A 15,729-nucleotide genomic window follows, 5' to 3' on the forward strand; every position below is an offset into this window, starting at 1 on the left:
GGAGAAGGAGGACGGCGCTGCGAGGCGGGGGGTTATTACGCGAGGCTCGCGAGGAAGAGGAGCCTCCTCCTCGCGTAATAAACCGTCCCGTCCTCTCCTTCTCTCCTTCTCCTCCTCCTCCGAGGAGGAGAAGGAGAGCGCGGAGAGGCGGGGCTTTGATGCGCCGACGGAGACCTGTCTTTTGTTGTTCCCCCCCACATAGCAACCAGGAAGCTACGCTAGGGGAACCATAATATCTATGAGGGGAACGCTGAACACGCGTTCACACGTACGGCGCGCCGACTTAGTGGAGCTTGAGGCCGAGGAAGCGCGCCCTCGCGCCTCCAGGCGCGAGTGCCCGCGCTGACCGGCCGATGCTCCACTAGTCGACTCAGCGCCGTTTGATTTGTAAACCGATAGGGACAGAATAGTTCTTTTCATGGATCACTGTGTGTGTGTGTGTGTGTGTGTGTGTGTGTGTGTGTGTGTGTGTGTCAGGGAGAAAGTAAAACAAAAGCCAGAACACAATAAAAGTATCTAAACAGTCCTGCTTTCAATAAACCAAAAAAAGCATGAGCGCGTGTGTGTGCGCGTGCGTGTGCGCGTGCGTGTGCGTGTGTGTGTGTGACTGTGTGTGTGACTGTGTGTGTGTGTGTGTGTGTGTGTGTGTGCGTGTGTGTGTGGCCATATATGTTTGTGCACAAGCCTGGCTTGTGGCTCCCTCTAGTGCTGGGTGGGTGGTAAAAACGAGCGCGCTTTCTTCAATCGTACTGGTTCTCCAATCATACTGTAACATATATACTTCGTCCACCACTGCCCCTGCCAGATAAATCTGCAGCAAAGGAATGAATGGAGGGTTTGTTGCTGGTCAACGTGCCGTTATGTAATTGCATTTGCAGCATGTTTACAGAGGCATCATGTCCATTGTTCTTTAACAAAAACGCAGGCAGCACTTTTATGCTGTTATACTGTATGGCAGTGGTGGTTCTCAAAGTGGGGTCCGGGTCCCCCAGGGGTTCTTGAAAGGGGTTCCAGTGTCAGACAGGAATCTGAGAGACCCCCTGAGAGAGATAAACAATATGTTTAGGTTGCATACTAATAACCATAACCTTCAACTGGCTTTAGTCTAGACATCATTAACATGATGAACTGTTACAAAGACTGCGGCTGTAATAGAATTTTAATTTACAAATGAATGAAAAAAGAAAGTGTCATATTCTGCATTGGGTGTTTATGTAATAATAAAATATAAAGATAATTCCTACCCATTTTATATCTATGTGTCCTTAAGGATGCAACAGTTAATCGAACTAGTCAATTTAATTGATTATTTAAAGAAAATTTTTAAATAAAATAACACATTTTCAAAAATAGTCAAAATAGCAGATCTACAAGCTCACAAAGCGTCATGATTTGACGGGTTCGTCAGGTTGCAGATTGGCAGTTGTTTACTATTTTTGCACATAATAATGCCACAAATGATAAAGTGTGGTTAATCAAACTAATCGATAGAAATAGATTTTTTTATTTATATATATTTCAAAGTTATTTATATACAAAAAGTGCTTCTTGATTAATCGATTAATCAAAAAGTAATCAATAGAATAATCACTGTATAAAAGATAGTTTCAGCCCTTATTGTTATTGCCCTGTGTTTATGTAACATTTAGATATAGATATAATTCATTTCATCTCACTGAGTGTCCTCGTTTTACTTTTGAGATCTGTGTCAAAGTTCAAGTACTTTGATCGAGCAATCTGTTGCGACTAGCTGGCCTGCACTCTGGATCTATTTAGAATGTCTGTCTGCTGCTGAAGCACTGGTCACCTGACATTGCTGTGTCTTCTGGCTGCATTCATATCCTCTGTGAGTGTTTACGTTCATTCATTTAAATACACTTCAAATACATTCACGCTTGAACTGCAGTTAGCGTGTTTAAATCGCTAGTTGTTTTTAATAGCTAATTCTGTGTTATGAAAGAGCCTTTGACCGACATGAGCTTAAGCTAGCAAACTGTGTCGTGTAACGTTATGTCACCATAACTGTTCTCTCTAATCTCTCTTGACTAGTCTGAGGCGTTCAACTAACTCACAATCTATGAGTCATAATGATAACATGGATGTTAGTGTCCTAAGGCTATAGGATGATGATGGGACACCAATCATTTAATGAACTGATAGGCTAGCTATATACTGATAGAACCTCTCCTCAATGCCAAGGCCATCGGCTGCAATTGTTTGTCACTACAAACAACTAGACTGGTGACAGTATTGTAGCCTACTTTAAATGGTGCATTTATTTATACTTTCTCATTCTCAAACAGTGTGGATAATAGTAAAATGAACAGAAAAGAGATGGATAGAAACATCTATCTATCTACAATATTTATGTATGTAGCCTTGGATCAAGAAAGACTATCATGGATGGATTTGATAAAATACATCTATGATAGTCTTGACTGTATGTATGTATGTATGTATGTATGTATGTATGTATGTATGTATGTATGTATGTATGTATGTATGACAGTCAGTCACATAGTGATTGCAGTGGTGTGAGGCAAAGTGAACTTTCTAAATTGCAGTATGATACTCTAAACTAATGAAACTAATGAAAAATCCAAATACGAATGAAATATCTACTGTATATCTGTCTTGATGCAGGAGTGGTGACCAAACTGTTGTCTTGGACCTAACCACCATTCTGTGTTTGGCCGAACTGCAATTTTTTAGTATGCTATGCATTGCAGTTGTCATAATTCATTACTTCATTGAATGAAAACCTGTCATCGTTATCATAGAAGTAAAAGTCTGTGTCAGAAGTGGCATGTGAGGAATCCAGACGGTTCCAGTTTGCAGCCATGGACTGATGCCAGAATGTCACCATTGGTGCTTGCTTGTTGTTATCATATCAGCCTGAGCTCTTTGTCCTCCTGTCTGCCACTAAAATTCTAACGCAACACAAGTCAAGTGTAGTGGGCTAGGAGACTGTTTGGAATTGGATGAGCTCAATCTTTTCAACTGACTGCACTTAACCCGCACCCCGGACACGGTGGCAAGTTAGTATTTTCACATTTTGTTTACCATTTGAGGTAGATGTCTCAGATAGCCTAGGTTTACAAAGCAACTGCATTCAAGTGTGCCTTTTTATAGACTCAGACTCTGTAGTCAAAGTTCTTGGGGGAGGGAAACGTTTTCAAGTTGTCTCAATGTTTTGTTACCTTAACTTAAAATATGTCTACTTGACAGTGTTTTTTTTTTTTAATCTTTCATACTATGTTGAGTGTTACAGTGTGAGTCTGTGTATACTGTCTGCTCTGTAGAGTGTAAAGTTTGTAAACCTACAGTAGCCTTATACTAGCATAAATGCTAAAGAGCAAGCAGGATTCAACAGTACGCTGCTTGTGGAGGCAGCTTGAAATAGTTACAGTATAGATGCCTTTATCGATCCCTGTTGGGAAATTCATGTCCTAGCCGCAACAGCAATTGGCATGGAACAGGATGGGTAGGTACACTTGAGAGTAGAGCGATATGAATAATACATTAAATACTCTAAAAGGCTGACCCTGAAAAATGTTTGCCTCCTTATAAATAATAATTTGACAATTTGGCCAATGTTTGACCAGTTTATATAGTACTATAGTTTGTTGATTACGTTTGATGCAGTAATGGTCTTTTTTTTTTTTTTCGTTTAAAGAGGTCTCAAAAGTCCTTAAATTGTCGCTTCACTGTCCTCTGGGGACCCACCAAAAATCATGTGTGGGCACCCCTGGGGGTCCCGACCCACAGGTTGAGAACCACTGGTGTATACAGTATCACACCCAATGTAGTCTTAACTTTGAAAAACAAATAGCTTTAGGCTAAGTTACGCCCTTATGTGGTTTGATGGTCTGTATAAGATAAGAGTTGGATATTGTATGGGGTTTCACTTCTCCAGTGCATGGTATGCATTGTATGCTGAACTAAAACCTGGGAAACTAGTTTGACTTTAGCCTGTTTGACACCACTAAGGTTTCTTAGCCCAGATTTCAGATGAAGAATGCACCGTTGCACAATGCCAGCAAGCCAGTGTGTGGCAGTGCGTGCTGTCCACATGCACAACTATGCACATGCCATGGGTGTGTGCTGTGCAGAGAGCGAAAAAGAATAAAGATCCTATCACGTGTGTTTTGCGTCGTAGTGGGTAGATGGTTATGATAAATGACCCTTTATCTGCCCATATGTTTTTACCCCTTCAATGCACTTACTGTAGTTGTTTAGTTATATAGTAAGAGTAGCCTGATGCGTTTTTAGCTGTAGATCAGCAATTTTTGCAAATAGATTTATTTTTTTCGCGTTGACTTGATGCACAAAAAAAACCCAAATTATATTTAAAACAAATATTTTTGATTATTCAATTAACAAAAAGTAATCGATAGAATAAACACTAAGCAAATTGATCGTTAAGTTGATAGTTGCAGTCCTATTCTAGTCCAAGTGAGCTTACAGTACTTTTGTTTGCTAGCATCTGCAACCTCAGTGCTTCAGTTCCCTTCCCTGCCTTAGAAAGTGCCATCCAAAAAGGGTTTGTGTCTATTCATGAAGGAATACTTGATGCATCTGCATATAAAGGAAATCACAGTGACAGCAGGGGGGATCAAAAGCAGATGCACCCCCCTACGCCCACATCCAACCCTGCGTTTAGGTTAGGAATGTCATTGTCCGTTGCTTGGTCTGTGGTGTGGTGTGTTGGCAAAAAAAACAACAATGTGTTTTCTTTTGTCTATTACAGAACAGATGTGTCCTTCTTTTCATATGTAGGTCTACTGTACTGTATGTCTGAGAGAGTGTAGAGAGGGGAGAGAGAGTCAGATCCCATGGCCCATACCCCTGTACTGTCCAGATGTTCAACGAGGTGGAGGCTGTCATTACTGCACTGCTCCTCCCTGCCCGTAGGGGGCATCTCTCTGAACAGACAGCCCTCTGCAACAGTCAGGCGTTCCTCTCCCACCACAACCCAGACTGCGTTCTTTCACCAGAGTAAAGCCAAATCAGCCGTCAGCCCTGACCCAGGCAAGGCCCCTTCAGGCAAGACATACAGTACAGCATGTTTGCACGCGTGTTGCTGCTCGTGCAGTATTTAGTAAAGCAGGAGTTCCCAACCTGTTCGGGATCAGGGCCCACCGGAAAATCTAGAAGGCATTTGCGGCCCACCCATCTGACCACTGAGGACTGCGTGCGTATGATTAAGAGTGTGTTTATTTTAATGATCGATGAATCGAGTTGTGTAGATCAATGGAACATAGTAGTGATGTGCGGGTCGGGTTTTTTCATGACCCGCCGCGCCACGGAACCCAACCCGCCTCAACCCGCCCCGCGAACCCATACATAAATCTATGGCTCAACCCGCCCCGCACCTATAGTTCTGTAAAATCATGAAGGTTCGAAAATAATCTTCAAGTATACACCCCAAGTGTATTCAAACTGTTTTATTGTTATTATTCTTATTGTTATTAGGAATAAAGACAGAACGAGAGCATGTGATTTGATTTTTTTTCGTGTGAGAGCGGCTGACCCGCTCACCCACAGCCCGCATAATTGCCTCTGAAATCCTGACTCGACCACCCGCGCCGCGGGTTGACCCGCGGGTTACGGGTCGGCCCGCTCATCACTAGAACATAGTATACTTTTAAAGGGTAAGACCACTTTGGTAGAGGTTTGGGTTGTGTAGTTACCTTGCCATGATGTAACCCCAAAGGTGGGCAAGAAATACAAAATAATTGCTCCATCGATTAGAAATTGATAATTCAAAATATGCTCCTCATTGACTTACATTGTACGGTAAAACAGCTCTCAAAGTCACTCTTTTAGCACATAAATGAACCCAAACATAGCTGATTCAGGCAATATAGAGCATCAGTTTTTTTTTTAAATAAAAATGTCAACTTCCTGTTGATTTTACTATTTTAAGATCTGGATCCGGATCCGTGGATCCAGTCCAGGTTTTCTACTTATTAAAAATGGCAAAATCAACAGGAAGTTGACATTTTTATTTAAAAAAAAAACAGTACTGGGTTTGGTGATGCTCTATATTGTCTGAATCAACTTTGTTTGCGTTCGTTTATGTGCTAAAAGAGTGACTTTGAGAGCTGTTTTACCGTACAATGTAAGTCAATGAGGAGCATATTTTGAATTATCAATTTCTAATCAATGGAGCAATTATTTTTTATTTCTTGCCCACCTTTGGAGTTACATCATGGCAAGGTAACTACACAACCCAAACCTCTACCAAAGTGGTCTTACCCTTTAAGTTTCTATTTATCGGTTTAACATTTTCTTTATATTAGTGTTATATTATCAATAAAATCTTAGTATTTTGCCAATTATTTCAGGACCCACTTGTGTCCTCATGGCCCCCGCCTGTGGTTGGGAATCACCGTAGTAAAATATTATGTATTTTGACTGTATGACCGTCCACAGTCTCAGAGATGCTCATAGGCCTGCGTCCTGCGTCGCTGACGCACAATATTGCGAAAGGACGCATTCATGACACCGTCGTGGCATCCATGGGACGCAATAGAGTTGTCACCAACAACAGAGACAAATAAAAAAATAATTTGCGGTAAAATTAGTTGCTGTGATCTGCATGGACTCTCTCGGTTAGACACCGTTGTTTGGAGAAGTATAACTCTCGGTTAGACACCTTTGTACTGGAGAAGTATAACTCGGTTAGACAGCGTTGTGTGGAGACTCTCTCGCACACGTTGTTTTCCTCCGAGGTGGAAAGACTGGTGATGCGAGGTTACACACGTTGTCGCAGCAGCAGCAGCACAGCCCCGCCCCCCCCCCCCCCCCCCCCACACACACACACACACACACACACACACACACACACACACACACACACACACACACACACTGTTAGGCTACGCTACACACAGAGGTGGAAAGACTGGCGACGCCAGGTTACACACAGAGAGAGAGAGAGAGAGAGTGAGACGGCATGAGGAGCTGGTTGAGACCTGGTCTCAAACGTGTAAAAAAGTCATCATACATACAGGTCTACTACTATAACCTTTGTTGCTATTGTCATCTTAAATTGACCAGCCAAAGTAAAATCCACGATTTTAGAGTGTTCTCCAACTTGCTTGGAGAATGGAGATCAGAGTGATGTGATGGATGCGTTTAACGCATGTTGCCAATCAGCTGTGTAACATTAGCAGGTTAACGATGGCTCGTTGAGCCTATGCATTTGACCCTGATTTGACCACAAAGGCAATCAAAAGCACTAATTAATGGCAGCTGTAAGTAACCGGTTGTCTATCATCTGTGTCTTGTGTATGTTTAATAGCCAACTGAATGTTTTCTGTAGCCTAGTAGAGATATCAAGAAATTCCCTGAAGAGGGAGACCCTCTCCCTCATGCTAAACTTAAAGTGACTTAAAAGGTTCCACTTCTCCTCAAAAAGACAACTTTATTTTCCTTTCTCAATGACAAGCCTAATAATTATTATTGCATTTTGGCTATGTGCAATAACTGTAAGCCAATGTTAATAGGCATTGTCAGTATTTGTCTTCATTATTTCTTGAATTCCTATTTCTTAATTGCCAATAATTCCACTGTAAGCCAGTGTTTTCAGTCTTTTATTGCTACACAATAAATAGTAAAAATAATTTCTACATTCATAAATGATACAAAATAAAATAATAATGATAAAAAGGTTCTGTGATTAAATGTATTCTATTGCCCCCCGTTGACAAAACCGTCCCGGGGGGGGCACCGAACTGGGTCCAAGCACTGCACCACGTAGGGTGTGAATTTTTGTGGGACTCATAAAATGTCCCTGGGACCCATCTAAAAGACCACCCTTGGGTCCCAGGACCCATTACATTGAAAACCTAGCAACATCACTGAGTCTATGTAACTGTAGGACAGATCCTGTTCAAGCAAAGAAAACGTTTGAGTCTTAACTAACAACTACATGAACTCCAGCGTCCCAATCCTGGGGGCGAATATTTGGCAAAAAATAGCCGATCTAAAGGCTCGCAATGCGTTGTTATTTTTGGCAAAGATATTTGGTTGGTAGAGGGGGGGGGAAAACAAGGGGAACTTTAAGCACTTTCATTTCCAGACAGGTGGTTTTCAAATTACAAGAGAACGTCCAAACAATGGATGGCCACTTGCCCAAGAATCAAGTAGATAAATATACCAACTATAGCCAAGATTTGGGTGTAGAAGCTTTGTGCTGTTGTTTATTTCCCTCTCAGCTATCTTCCAGTGGTCTGTTATGAAGCGATTCTGCCTTTCTGATTGAATATATGTGACATATTTAATCTTCGAGTGCTTTGGATTAAACAACATAAATTTGTAGCAGAGGAGATGTCAGCCTCAGGCTGTTAACATGCTCATACAGTGGGTGCTGCAGGGCCTTCTTTATCTTTTTCTGTCTACTGGAGAGATTTGATGTCTCTATGCAGGAAAAACTGAAGAAGTCAAACGGATAAAAACAGCAAAGGTTTTAAAATGCCCCAAATTGAAGTAAATGCGTGAGCTGAAAGCAACCAGCGAAGACTAAACCACTGATTTTAAAGAATGTCTCTATCTTTAAACCCTTCCAATCATTTTCTAATCATGACCTTGCTTTCTTTTCTTTTTTTGTCTCCCCTGTTTGTTTTGTTTTTGGTTGTAGTGTTGTCCTCCGTGCTGGAGGGGGAGCTGTTAGGAATGGGGATGTGGTCTCTGGGTCTGGGCGCTGTAGGGGCAGCACTAGCGGGGATCTTCCTGGCCAACACAGACCTGTGTCTGCCCAAAAGTGCCCAGGCCTCGCTGGAGAACCTGGAGGATGCCGATCTACGCTCCGTGCAAGAGGGTCAGAAAATGCTATTTGTATCCACAAATATCTCAACATTCTTATTGCATGTCTTAATGATATGGTTTGTTAAAGCTCCATCCAATCTAGTACATCTGTATGGTAGAGTATGTTAATACAATATAACTAGTACATCTGTATGTTAGTGTATGTTAATACAATATAACTAGTACATCTGTATGTTAGAGTATGTTAATACAATATAACTAGTACATCTGTATGTTAGAGTATGTTAATGCAATATACGTAGTAACTAGTACGTCTGCAATGATTGATACTCTTCCATTGAGACATTTCGTAGAGCCACGGAGTGATGTATGCATATGCTATTCACGAACCGTGCTTGACTGTTGTGTTTTTTATTGATTACACTGTCCTTTTTCTTTGTCTGTTCTTTCAGAGGACAAGGTGGTGAAGGCCAGGACCCTGTGGGAGAAGAACGGGGCTGTGGTCATGGCAGTACGACGGCCTGGATGATTTTTGTGCAGAGAGGTGACACAATGCTTTTTGATAATTTAATCCAAAACTCCAAAGTCCAAAACTCAAGGCAGACCTGTATTTATATCCCTGCAAAATAGCCTCTAGCATACGTTATCACTCTTAAAGGAATAGTTCACCCCCAAAATTACTTTTTTTCTATTGATTACACACCTCATGGAGACTTGGATGACCACAACAACAATTTGATGACCGGCCGTGGCTCCGGTAGGAGACTCCAAGTGTCAACTTTGAGTCTCCTACCAGAGACATTAGCATCTTTCCGCCGGTCATCAAATTATTGGCTTAGGAATGCAACAAAAACAGAAAAAACTTCATGAATTTAAAGGAGAATTCCGGACAAATTAAGTGTTATCTTTGATGTCTCGTTACTCACCTAGCGACGTGAAAAGTGGCGTTCTTTTTTTCCATATATTCCCCTGTCGTCATTTTTTTAAACCCCCTCCGTTGTCATAATGGGAGCGCGTGGGTAAGGGAAATTCGTCTATTATAACCGACGCAAAGTTGTTTTTTTCTCTACTAGTATTCATAGTAGAGTCTCATGATAGTCAAACATGAGAGTAGCTAGCCTGAGAGGCTAGCGCTACTGCCGAACGATTTAACACTGGATGCTTGTTTCTTTCCAGAACCTGGCAACTCGTGTTGCCAGAATCTGGAAACAAGCAACCAGTGTTAAATCGTTCGCCATTGACGGCAGCCTCGCAGATAGTTTCAACGCATGTTTGACTATCATGAGACTCTACTATGAATACTAGTAGAGAAAAAAACAACTTTGCGTCGGTTATAATAGACGAATTTCCCTTACCCACGCGCTCCCATTATGACAACGGAGCGGGTTTAAAAAATTACGACAGGGGAATATATGGAAAAAAAGAACGCCACTTTTCACGTCGCTAGGTGAGTAACGAGACATCAAAGATAACACTTAATTTGTCCGGAATTCTCCTTTAAGGTTTCATGGGGTGTGTAATTGATTGAAAATAAGTAATTTCTTGGGTGAGCTATCCCTTTTTAAGGCCAGTTCACACCAATGCAACTACCTCCAACCATTATCCCCAAATGGCACCGTTCTGTGACTGGTCAGTCCAGACTCCAGACCGCTGTAATTTCTTGCAACTGGTTGCAAGTTGTGACTAGTTGCATTGGTGTGGACTAGGCTTTACCATTCTGTAAACGGTTATTTATTTATAAAAGGTTTAACCACTACAATAGTACTGTGTGGTTGACTTGTCACAAAATCCCAAGGCTTAGGAATTGTCTCACTTGTCTCACGGCACACCGTCTGTTGAACCACTGGTTTAACCCAGGGGTTTTCAAACCGTATCCCCATGCACCCCCATAACTCTTGAGAGTGTACAGACAGTTACCCCTCAAGGACTCCTGGGGGTCCGCAGACCCCATTTTGAAGACCACTGGTTTAACCAAACGGAAGGTTTTCTTTCTCCCTGTCCGTTTGTGTCTCCTGTCCAGTGTTAATTTTGACAGCAAATTCTGATTTAGTCTTAGTCTTAGTCCTTTGAATAAAACACCATTTAGTTTTAGTCCTATTTTAGTCTTCTGAAATTGTTTAGTCTTATTCTAGTCGACTATATATCAAAATCTTAGTCTTTTAGTCTTAGTCAACAAAATGAACACTGCTCCTGTCTCACTCTTCTTGTCTTGCTCTGGCCTCTGAGCCGTCTCTCTCTCTCTGAGCCGTCTCTCTCTCTCTGAGCTGTCTCTCTCTCTCTGAGCCGTCTCTCTCTGAGCTGTCTCGTTCTCTGAGCTGTCTCTCTTCTTGTCTTGCTGTTGGAGGCCTCTGAGCTGTCTCTCTTCCTGTCTCACTGCAAGAGGCCTCTGAGCTGTCTGTCTCTCTCTGAGCTGTCTGTCTCTCTTCCTGTCTCCCTGCAGGAGGCCTCTGAGCTGTCCTCTCTGCTGCCCCAGCTAGAAGAGCTTGGGGTCCCTCTGGTTGCCGTGGTGAAGGAGAACATCGGCACAGAGATCCAGGACTTCAAACCGCACTTCGCTGGAGACATCTATATAGATGAAAATGTATGTAGACATCTACTTATATAGATGAAAATGTACCTGATTCATTTGTTCTGTTCACCTAACACCTGTGTATGATTTAGGTTAACAGTTAATCGGTTTAATACAAATATCATTTTAATAAAACATTATATTTGTACATGTTTTCCATTTGTCTCATAATGATGTGCCCAAAATAGGGACGCCAAGTTCAAAGTGGTTGAAGGAGAATTGCCACTCAGGTCCTCTTATAAATTTGCAGAAAAATGACCTACAGAGTAACATGAGCTCACAGCCAGCTCTACGTAGAGGTTGACTTTAGCCATCCTCATAGGGAGACGTAATTAGTTATGCATTATTTTAATGATGCTATGCAGTAGAATTTCCCTTTTAAAGTCCAGACCAGTGATGAAATCGTTGCAGAGACCGTTGCAACGGTCTGAATTACCCTGTTGCAGGTCTCTGCATGCCGTCTCATTGCGTCGCAAGTGATTCTACATGTTCAATCACATGCAAAATGTTGCACAAGCCAGTTGACCGATCCGGGCGTGTACAGCTCTCTCTGGGAACACTCATGCGCACAGATATGAACAACCAAACAATGGTAGAAATTTGGACGGAGAAGAAAGTAGACCTGCTTATCAACCTTTTGGCAGAATTATCATGTTTACACGTCGTATTGCGGAGAAACTTGGGTTATGTTCTGTTCTCTCTGTCTTTCTCTCACACACACACTGGCGCTGCCTGTTTTTACCGCATGCACCTGACGAGAGGGAGAAAAATTGAGCGAGCGAATGGGAGCAAGGAAAGAGGGCTATTTCATATTTTTATACGAGCCGAGTATCTACAATATGTACAATTAATTAATATTATATATAACCGACTGAATTGCTATGGAAACGGTAAACTATCTCTGCTCAGTTTAGGGGCGGTTGCATTGCGACTCATTGGTCTGGACTGGGCTTAACATAAATGACCTTCCATATAAATTCTTGCTCTCTGAATATACATTCATTTCCTTTCGCTCTGAATCACATGGCGTGTGTGGAACGTGTGTGTGTGTCTTTGCAGAAACACTTCTATGGCCCCCTGCCGAGGAAGATGGGGGGGCTGGGCTTCATCCGGCTGGGGGTGTGGCAGAACTTCATGCGGGCCTGGAGGGCCGGTTATCAGGGCAACATGAACGGCGAGGGCTTTGTCTTGGGTGGCGTGTTCGTCATCGGAGCGGGAGAGCAGGTAACCTAACTAAAGGGTCCGGGGACCCCCAGGGATCCTTGAGGGGGTTCCCAGGGGGTCCCCAGCTAAATAATTGATAGTTGGGAACCAAATGTAACTCTGAGAGTGCACAAATGGAACCAAATAGACCCTTAACAGGTCTGTTTGGTTCCATTGGTGCACTCTCACAAATGGAACCACGACTATTCATTGTACGAGAAGTATATCGTTTGTGTCGTGCAAAAACCTCTTATCTCCATATTTTAACTTGTGTTTTTTCGTAAATGAACGTCACTACATTGTCACACAAAAGCATCAAAAGTAGCAATTTTTTTATTTGAATCCTGAAAAGTAACAGTTTTGAGGTTTCCGCCCGACAGAGACGATATATAAAGGGCTTAAGTGCTTAACATGTCTGAAAATGTGTGGAGGTCTTTAACACTCTAAAGCAGGGGTCTTCAACGTTTTCAGGCCAAGGACCCCATAGCTGAGAGAGAGAGATGAAGCAGGGACCCCCTCTATACTGTATAAAATTGTGTTTCAGATTAAACTTTTTTTGTTTACTTGGTCTGCTCTTTTTTCCCTCTACACCTATTACCTCTTTGCCAAAAATAGCTGATCTACAAGCTTGTAGATCTGCTATTTTTGGCTAAAATTCTCCTCAGAATAGGGATGCTAGGGTTCAAGTGGTTAAGGTAAAAAAAATCACACCCAGTGTGAAGTGGACGGTGTGGTTATCACAGTGGTCATCATAGTGATGGAAGCTCACTTCAAAGAAAATATGGATTTTTTGAAGTGCATAATCCTATTTATAGGTTATTAATGTCATCATGTGTCTCGCTAGCCAATGACAGTGCTGAATAGAGTCAGCCAATAGAGTCAGCCAATCACAGTACAGCTAGCGGTGTACTAATGAGCCAATCACAATACAGCCAATGAGGTGTCCCAACCCCACTTATAGGGGCTGCTACACCGCCCAAAAATAAATCATATCACGCAAAGATTTGGCAGACCCCCTGTAGTAACTCTGAGGACCTCCTAGGGGTCCCGGACCCCCTGTTGAAGACCCCTGCTCTAAAGACTTTCGAGTGTTCCTTGATCCAGAAAAGTTTGAGAACCACTGATATAGAGTTGTGTGTTCAGCTGCTTGGCACTTGGCCTTATCACTTCAGGTGTCTACTCTGGTAGTGTTTTGTTTGGTGATTTCAGCACCCTCTTGTGGACCAATTAGCTTGGAACCACTGGTGTAGACCACAATAATTTGTGTGAATAAACATTTTCAATTGATTTGTTTTTCTGTTGTCTTGCAGGGCATCCTTCTGGAACACAGAGAGAAGGAGTTTGGGAATAAAGTGGAAAATGCTGATGTTTTAGAGGCTGTCAAGAAGATTGTGCCAGTGAAATAGCTTATATTATTCGTTTTCATATTGGATAAAGATCAGTGATATTATATTTAGATTAAAACTTGTATGAATAAGAGACTTGGACACAGTTGTTTGCTGCTTACTTACACATGTTGTTTACTAATCTCCTCAGATGTTTTGGCATGATCGTTTGGGATTGCCTGTGCTGTAATGTTCCCGTTTATACCAATAGTCATGACATGTTTTACATTGTTAAGTTATTGAGTTGTAGTCTCTGTCCATTTTTGAAATACTACCAGCAATAATGTGAATGTTTTAGGCTACTCAGGTGATCTCCGCTGTGTTGTTTTTGTCGAATATCGCTTTACGCTTGGGCTACTTTAACTTTACGCAGATAAAAGGCTGTTTGTAGCAAATAAATTAGATGCGTTAGAATGCACGACAGAGCAAACTATTATTTCAACATTGCTTACTTAACTGTTCTTGAGTGTTGGCATCCAGAAGCTAAGAGTATGTTTAAAAACACTTGTAAAACAAAGGGAAAAACTTGAAGTCAGAACCTGTGTGAGGACAGTTTACCTTTTTCATTGACCGAGCCAAATCAGTCTGACGGAATGGTGGAGTCTATATTTGATTTACATTACTGTGTTGTACTGAAGTCACCGATATTAACAACGATGTAGTATCTGTCCGTTTTATAGTGCCCGTCCTATGCGTATGTGTCTAATGCAGTGGTTCTCATCGTGGCATACAGGGACCAGAGGGGGTTCTAAATAGACCCTCACAGGTCTGTTAACTCCTGAGAGTATACAGATGGAACCAAATGGACCCTTACGGGTCCATTTGGTTCCATCTGTATACTTTCAAGAGTTATGGGGGTCTGTCGAAATTTGAAAAAGTTTTAGTCTAATCCCAGATGTGTGGTGTGGTTTACCTACTCGGGTAACCAAGCTTGCCTCCAACGTGGCAGATGTGCAGTGTGGTTTGTGTGTGTGCGTTAATGACGACCTGACTCTTAACTCCTTTTAGGACAGGAGCAGGTTCGATGCTCAGACATACACGGACTCACCTGCTACTGTTGTGTTGGTGGGTGTTCTTGGTTTTCTTGAAGTCGGTGACTGCTTGAGAGTTTGTACAGCACAGTATGAGACGTGTGTCTAATGTGAATGTGTATTAAATGAATGCAGAGCACAATAAATTCTAGGAACCTCATCACACTGTGTTCTTATTTTTCAAAGGAAAGCCGAGAGATCTTGGACTAGGACTGCAACTATTGATTTTTTTCCAGCGATTATTCCATCGATTGTAATTTTTTTTTATATTCGACTACATCTAATGGTCTTGATTTGTCGTACAAAAAATAGCCGATCTACAAGCTAAATCTTGTGTGCTTAAGTATTTTGTTCAAGTCTCTTCCAAGCCTCCGTAGCACAGGAGGAATGTCAGTGATTTGTAAGCAGAAGGTCCCTGGTTTGATAACATTTCTTACACAATTTATTATCTAAATCCTATTAGCTTAAATACAGTATTTAGTTGTCACTAATCTCTCAAGAACAGGGGCCTATTACACGAAAGGAGAATTAAATAAGCCTGGATTTAAGTCAAATCCAGGTTTGACAAAGTCTGGTCCGTAGTCCGTACAGCCTGGTTTATTCGGTTCCATGAACGCCAAGCCAGGCTGAAAAGGAGCGACTTTGTCGAGCTAGACCTTGTCAAGCCAGGCTGTGTCGAGCCAGGATGGTAAAGCCAGGCTTCACGTATTCTTATAAAAGACCATGAAAGTCGATAGCAGAATCCTTGAACTTGACCAATCATGGA

The 15,729-nt window shown here is 42.0% G+C and overlaps 1 protein-coding gene across 5 annotated transcripts; it reads left to right on the top strand.

Moving 5' to 3' along the window:
- Positions 1–1,779: 1,779 nt before the first annotated feature.
- selenou1a (selenoprotein U 1a) lies at positions 1,780–15,123 on the top strand. Of its 5 annotated transcripts, none has more exons than XM_080449509.1 (7): positions 1,827–1,846; positions 4,780–5,046; positions 8,648–8,827; positions 9,228–9,319; positions 11,216–11,356; positions 12,404–12,568; positions 13,858–15,123. In XM_080449509.1, the coding sequence occupies exons 2-7, from the start codon at positions 4,836–4,838 to the stop codon at positions 13,951–13,953; spliced, it is 885 nt and encodes a 294-aa protein (XP_080305635.1). In that variant the 5' UTR covers positions 1,827–1,846; positions 4,780–4,835; the 3' UTR covers positions 13,954–15,123. The 5 variants fall into 5 exon arrangements, with proteins under 5 accessions (XP_080305638.1, XP_080305635.1, XP_080305634.1 ...); XM_080449508.1 differs by lacking the exon at positions 1,827–1,846 and adding an exon at positions 2,768–3,038; XM_080449512.1 differs by lacking the exon at positions 4,780–5,046 and having other exon boundaries at positions 1,780–1,846.
- The last annotated feature ends 606 nt before the right edge of the window (positions 15,124–15,729 follow it).

The sequence above is a fragment of the Gymnoscopelus braueri genome (assembly GCF_963280865.1).
Source record: "Gymnoscopelus braueri genome assembly, chromosome: 14".
NCBI lineage: Eukaryota > Metazoa > Chordata > Actinopteri > Myctophiformes > Myctophidae > Gymnoscopelus > Gymnoscopelus braueri.